Source organism: Hipposideros armiger, unplaced genomic scaffold, assembly GCF_001890085.2.
Source record: "Hipposideros armiger isolate ML-2016 unplaced genomic scaffold, ASM189008v1 scaffold_40, whole genome shotgun sequence".
NCBI classification, from domain to species: Eukaryota; Metazoa; Chordata; class Mammalia; order Chiroptera; family Hipposideridae; genus Hipposideros; species Hipposideros armiger.
In genome coordinates this window covers 5,190,656-5,198,118 of record NW_017731390.1, presented here as the reverse complement: position 1 = coordinate 5,198,118, position 7,463 = coordinate 5,190,656, and the positions used below count along the sequence as shown (strand labels likewise).

Genomic DNA, 7,463 nt, shown 5'->3' with positions numbered 1-7,463 from the left:
CCCCCCCTCAATCTAACCTGGCTCTTGAATTTGATGCTTATTAGTCTCATACATTCCTTTATACCAATATGTATGTATCCCTAAACAAAATATGAAATTGTTTTGCATATTATTTTCATCTTTATAAAATTAGCTACAACTTACCCATTTTTTTTCACTCAATGTTACACTTGGGAGATTTATCCATAAAGATACACTGTATCCCTTCTAGGACCTCTGTTGTAATTTTTCCCTTTATTCCCAAAGTTGTAGCAAAGTTCTTACCCATAATAAAGGTTGTGAATGTTCAAAAAAAAAACAAAAAAAGATACAGTGTATCCTTAATGCATTTATTTTCACTGCTAAACAGTATTTTCCATTGTATGAATCCACTACAATGTATCCATTCTCTAATTGGTGAGCATTTGTTTCAATTATATGCTAATACAATGTTGCTCCTATAATATAATTCTTTCCAATTTCAGATATTACGGCTGTATCCAAGGTGCGAAAAAAGAACAAAAACCTACAACTAGAGTTGGTTTTGTTTTACCTTCAGGTGAGTTTCTGATATAAGTAAACTAACTTGAAAAGTGAAGTGACATCTATAAGGACTGTAAGTAAATTAAATACTACAACATAGCAAAAATAAGCAATATTTGAATGATCTTTGACATATAAATTGACTAAATGGTACTTCAACTTTTCAATTTAATATTTCAAAATAAAATTTTCACAGCCATTATAAATGAAATATCTTTTTCAACGAAAGTCCCACAAAAGTATGAGAATGAAAAAGTGGAAACAGTGACCAAACAGGCAATATTAAATGGAAATATCGTGAAGGAAAGCACTGAAGCTCATGGTACTATTCAGTAAGTAAATTAATTTTGACTAAGAAATAATAATAAATATATGTAAAGAAATTAATTTCAATTAAGTAATCTTAATAATATTTGTTTGAATGTTTCCAAACATAATTCTAATGTGCTGTGATTTTTAGTCTGATATGAATATAGTTAAACAAAAATTTAGATGAAGGAGTACTCAATCCTCAATTCACCATTGTTCTAAAAATATAACCAAAACATCAGAATTCCATAGAATTCCCTAGAAATTCTAGTCATTGATTTTTAAAGTACATGAATTGTGAATTCCATAATGTAAATTGCATATTATAATTGTAAATGTAAAGTATAACTTATACTAACTTCTTTATTTCTTTTTCATATGAAATACATATTATATACTTTTAATACATATATCCATACTTCATTTAGAAAAGTTTATTTTATCATTTCAGGACAGAGAAAGTGGATGAAGTTATTAAAGAATGGGAAGGTTCCTTCTTTAAAGATAACCCTCGATTAAGGAAAAAATCTGTTTCTCTTCGATTTGATCTTCATTTAGCAGCCACTGATGAAGGGTGTTTACAGACTAAACAGGACAACCTACCAGATATAGAAGTCAGGCTTATCATGAGGAGATCATGCAGCATACCCTCTATCAAAACTCCATCAGCAGCTAATTAATCCAAAGATGGTATTTGACTTGATTGGAAAATGATATTAGGATGGACCAAGGTGGGCCATGCTGACCCACTTCTGTCCCAAAATGTAAGTTATTCAGTATCTATGTTATGATCAATGTGTGATTCTCTTTAGGGAATAAAAAATGGCATGGGACAAAATTTCTCTGAATCTAATTATGGATGTATTTTTTGGAGAGGGGGAGCTTAAAAATAAAATCAGAAATCAGTATGGTTTCTATTTTATTTATTCTCCAAATAGTCTTTTTTTTTTGAAATTTTATCAGAGACTGTAAGCATTAGCTGGCTTAGTTAAGTCTTTGAAATTTCACTCAATGGCTGAATACTCTGAGGAAAAGGGAATAGTTTATTTAAATATGATTACATTATGTTAAGCATCACAGAGTTATTCATCACTATGACTGATTGTATCTAAAAATATTTTTCTAGTTTAAAAAGAAAGAAATTATAAACAAACTTTTAAAGAGGACTCACTATTCACTTAACCAAAAAGTTTTCCTATTGTGACAATCATTTGAACACTTAGAAAAATAAGTTATATTACATGAGCAGTTTTGAGCAAACTGTAGGACACAGCCCAGTGCTAATTTGATGATTAAATAAAATTGATCTTCATCTGAAAGTGTTTTGTAGTCATTACCTGATCTCCAGAAGTTACTTTATTCAAAGAACTTTAAAGGATATGTCCTCTCCCACAAAAATTGAGGCCAGCTGCACAAAATATGGAAAGCTGGTTACTACAGTTATTAGTACAGGGTTAGCCAATCTTTCGCCATCCCAACTTTTCCATTTATAAAGTTAAATGTGACTAATTGGAGTATTTGATATGAGCATTAGGTAAGATACTATATGAAGTATTATAAATATTTCCTGCAATCATTTATGTGAATTAGGATAACAGTATTGTTATCTAAGCTAAGAATATTTGAAGGATTTATGCTTTTAAATTGTTCAAACTGTAATAAATATGGATAGAAAATATACTTGTGAATAAGTCAAGTATTCTTGCAAAGTTTTTTAAACAACCTAATTTAATACAGGTATATTTATTTTATAACCTTAAATAATAAGTACCTGTTTTCAAACATTAGAAATTTATAGGCTAGTAATTATTTTCTAAACAGACAAAATGTTGAGTACCATTCACCATACTTTTTTCCCAGCTAAAGTATCATCCAAGGGCTATAGCTATGTTAGCATTTTAGTACAGCCTTTGCAATCACAATCAATATCTCTCTCTCTCTCCTCCTCCCCCCCCCCACACAACTTTCTCTCTTTCTTTTATTTCAACTAAAAAAAGTATATTTTAACCAGAAGGAAATTATGTTAAATAACCTTTAACATAATACAGGGATATAACGTTAAATTTTTCTTTCAATTACTTCAGATTTCTTTTAGCCTGGCTTATTCTATTTAGTGAAAGGGATGATTTTGTTGTCAAGGATACAACAGCATGTTAAGTGCTTATTTTTACATAATCATCTTACCTATAGTACATCCTATACATAAAAATGTTTTCATTCAATATTAGTTAAATGTTGCTAACTTTATTAAAGCTTTAACAAATGCAATCATACAAGCTATTATAGTAAAGTTACTGTACTAAGCAACGGTAATCATAATAACGCAATATATGTAGTGCTATGCAGTGTTAAAAACTTAGTACTGGGCATTATGAATGTAACTGCTTGTTATAGTAAATCCACTGTGCAGCTAGTGTGTGTAAAATGTACATTTTGAAATATAGTACTTGGATTTATAACAGTTTTATTTGCTTTGGGGCATTTTAAATTGGGATATGAATTTACCAGAGTAAATGATACCACTACAATAAAATAAAAAAAACTGAAACATGAACTCTAAAGCTGCATTGTATTTGAGTTTGAGACACTGTGTTGAGTTAAATTGTTCCGATACGGTTAGCTCACTTGGGGAATGTAACCACGGTGGAAAGAGAATGTTTTTATATCTTATTTTAACAAAATAAAAATTAAGAATGATATATTCTAATAAATAATATATTGTAATAAAAAATCAAAATAATCCCATAATCCTGAGAAAAGTATAACAGTAGCCACCATTTGCAGAATGCTTCACAACTGTAGTCTGCATACTTGTACATAATTGCTAATCCTCATAACAGTCCTATAAGATGCATGAAATTGTCATTTTCTGAACAAATAGAAATTAATACTCTTCCATCTCTCTGGAAGAGTGAAAATGCATGCTTCTGTAACAAAATACAAAAATGAAGAGTAATTCCAATTACTAACAATTATAGGATCCCAGCCCTGGTACAGTCACTAATTATCCATGGTCCCAGGATGAAATCATTTCAATTCCCTAGGCCTCAATTTTCATAGTTGAAAACAAAGAGAAAGGTGGTGCTTGGTAATAATTCCTACCCTGCCTACTTCATAGAGTTGTTTGAAATAACATATAAGTGAAAATATTTGGCAAAGCACTACTCAAATATACAGTACTATTTAGATAAAAATTATCATTGGAAGAATTTGTGAGAACAATTATATAATGCTGACAATGATTAAATAACAGTTTAAAACACAAAAGGTAATGAGAATTTTTAATTCTTCACTTGCTGCCAGAAAAGTTATTCTTTCCCAGTGATTTACCCAATTTGAACGGTTCTACCATGATAGTTTTTAAAGTACAAAAATGTTCTCGAGTCAAAAAATGCTTAAATTAATTTGAAAGTTTCAAATGGAAGCATATTGTGGTACATGGGTCAAAATTAAACTTTATTTAAATATAAATAATATTCATACACACGTTACTCAGGTTATCAACATGTGAAATCAAAGGAAAGCTGGTATGCAGAGCAGAGTGTGTTTCTGTGTTTACAAGTTATGGCCAGCTTGTACACACAGATTGCTAATATTCATGGGCATACTACAAACATTTTGAAATAAGATATATGTGCAAATTGATACAAGCCTTTCCTAGGTTCCCTCATACACTTAGACCCCAGACCAGGGTAGACAAACTTTAGGCTGTACCATCCCTGTACCAATTATACTACTCTGCCCTTGTAGCTGAAAGCAGCTACAAGTAATATGTAAATAAATGGACATGGCTATGTTCTAATAAAATTCCAAAAACAGGAGGCAGCCCGGCTCTGGCTGCAGCCAGTCTGCCCACACTTGCCTGCTCTAGACTTTCAAAATAAGGTCTGTGGGTGGTAGATCATACCCCCGACTCTGCAGGAGGACCTTCCTGTTTCCAAACACTTTCATTCTTTTCCACACCACATGTCAAAGTCCACATCCCAAATCCTTAAGGTATTTTAAGGCACTGCAAAAGGTTGTAAAAGCAAACCATACTTTGTCCAAGTCTAAAAAAATGCTGTGAATCACTGTCCTGAAAATCTGCCGGCCTTCAATATTTCACAACTATTGAGTTGTCGGAAAAGTCATGACGTGTTTTGTCTATGTTTTTCAAAGGTAATTTATTTATATAAAGAACAAAGACCAATCAATGATATATTGCCCGTTTTGTTCGATAAACTTTTGCCATCTTTCAGTGAGCTTCATAATTCCTCGTTCATAGAAGGACCTGTCTTTATTTGCGAAAAACTGAACAAGGTGCTGATTTACAGCCTCATCTGAATTGAACGTTATGCCACGCAAGGAGTTTTGGAGAGAATGAAACAAGTGGAAGTCTGATGGCGCAAGGTCAGGCGAGTATGGTGGGTGTGGCGACACATCCCATCCAAGCTCCAATAATTTATGATGGGTGATCAAACTTGTGTGTGGTCTCGCATTGTTGCAATGGAACACAATTCCTTTACAATTAACAAGCTCTGGACATTTCTGGTTGATGGATTCGTTCAAACTGTCCAATTGTCAACAGTACACATTTGAATTGATTATTTGGTTCCTTGGTAGGAGCTCAAAACACACAACACCTTTAAAATCCCACCACACTGACAGCATAACCTTCCTCTGATGAATGTCTGCTTTTGATGTCGTTTGAGGCGAATCATCACATCGGGACCAAGACAGTTTGCACACCACATTGTTGTAAACAATCCACTTCTCATCACCGGTTATCAGTCGCTTCAAAAAAGGATCATTTTCCTCACGTTTAATGAGCATATTGCAGATGTTTATACGCGCCGTCAAACGAACTTCTTTGAGTTCATGTGGAAACCAAATATGGAGCTTGCTTACATATCTCAGCTTCTTTAGGTGGTCGTGAATGCTTGAATGATGGATGTTCAATGTTTCTGCAATCTCTCATGTCGTGTAACGTGGGTTCGACTCGATCAATACCTTTATTTTGTCGTCATCAACCTCGGTGGGCCTCCTTGACGGAGGAGTGTCGCTGAGATCAAAATCACCAGTACAGAATTTCGTGAACCATCATTGGCACTGATGTTCTTGTAGAGCATTGTCACCATAAACTTTATGCAACTTTTCACAAGTTTGACATGCGTTCTTCCCTTTATGGAAGTAAAACAGTAAAATATGGCAAAATGCAGTTTGGTCTTCCATCTTCAACTTGTTGTAAAATCTCCAAAACTCAACCAAATCGTTCAATTTATTTTTTAGAATGAAGCTAGAATTGTCAGCTGTCAAATGACATAGCAATAACATAGATGCAAATGACTCTAGTACTCCCAAAAATGAACTAGTGCCATCTGTCGCAAACATGCATCATGACTTTTCTGACAACCCAATATTTCTAGCAATACAAACTGAATACCCATGATTTCTTCTGTTTTCACAGACACAGCTAATAAAATGAGCCTATTTCATCATGTTACCTATAACCAAACTTTTATAAGCTATTTGGCTCAGACAGAGCCAAATTTTACGGGGGGGAAAATCCATTTAAATAAGCTTCATTGGAACATACTACAGATAAAATCCATGACTCAGTGGTTGGTTCAAAATCTTTCTCAACTCACAGAACTCTTTGAAAATCTGTTCAATTACTAACCCTCTAGCTAGGAAAATAAAATAAAATAAAAAGCACATAAAAGGTGTGTATAATTTTTAAAATTCATAGACTTCTTAGAGCCTATTCATGGACTACAGGTTTTTCCTTGTTCTCTCCCATTTTTTCCTTTTTCTTCTTCCTTCCCAGTCATGGTTCTCTCTCTACGTCCAATTCTGTCTCCCTTCCCGGCTTCTTCCCACAGTCCTATGGAAAGAAATTGGAGACCTGGGCCTGAATCCCAGCTTAATCACTTGCTAGTTTTGGCTTCCCTGTTTTGAGGGGGAAAAGAACCTCAAGAAAGTATGAGTGGTGTCAGAGAGGAAAGGGAGCCGAGTTCCTGGATCTTGCTGCCAGAAACAAAACTAAACTAATTGGGCCTAATACTATCTCTGGGGTTTACCAAACTAGGCCCCTGTGAGGGCTCCTAACAACCTTCATAGTTATAATAGTTTAAACAGTCATATTAATGATACATCCTGTATTTTCCAGGATTAATCATAATTCCAAAAGTCTGTCCTATGGTCCCCATAAATATCCCTGTACATGCAAGATCATATGTTCTGAGTTTGCTTTGAAGAAAAAAAAACAACTCAGTGTAAATAGAGTCTATCTTATTGGATTATTTCACTCTTCAGTCTTAATTTCTTCAGGACTAGAGAAGAGGTTTTATTTTCTATTATATTTTGCCAATATCCCTCCTTTCTTAATTTTGCAAATCTTCAAGAGTGGAGAAAGAATCAAACAGAGAAAATAAGATAACCATTTATTCATTCCACAAATACTGAGCACTTGAATGTACTATGCACTGTTCTAGATGTCAAAAGCTCCTGCCCTCAAGGAGCTTTCATTCTGATAGGAAAAAAAAGACAGCAAAATAAATACATAATGAATATAGTACGTTAGGTGGGGATAAGTGCTATACAAAAAACAAAGCACAGCCCATGAACAGAGTGGAGGTTGGGGGAATGAACTG

General features: G+C 33.6%; 1 protein-coding gene across 2 annotated transcripts in view; it reads left to right on the top strand.

Annotated features, from left to right (window-relative positions):
• Positions 1–3,392, top strand: part of KRT222 (keratin 222) — a 9,237-nt gene extending 5,845 nt beyond the window's left edge. For both annotated transcript variants that reach the window (XM_019638776.1, XM_019638777.1), the window contains exons 4-6: positions 465–538; positions 719–854; positions 1,283–3,392. In XM_019638776.1, coding sequence (XP_019494321.1) covers positions 465–538; positions 719–854; positions 1,283–1,511 — 439 coding nt within the window. In that variant the 3' untranslated portion in view covers positions 1,512–3,392. The remainder of the gene's footprint in view (positions 1–464; positions 539–718; positions 855–1,282) is intronic.
• Positions 3,393–7,463: the final 4,071 nt, after the last annotated feature.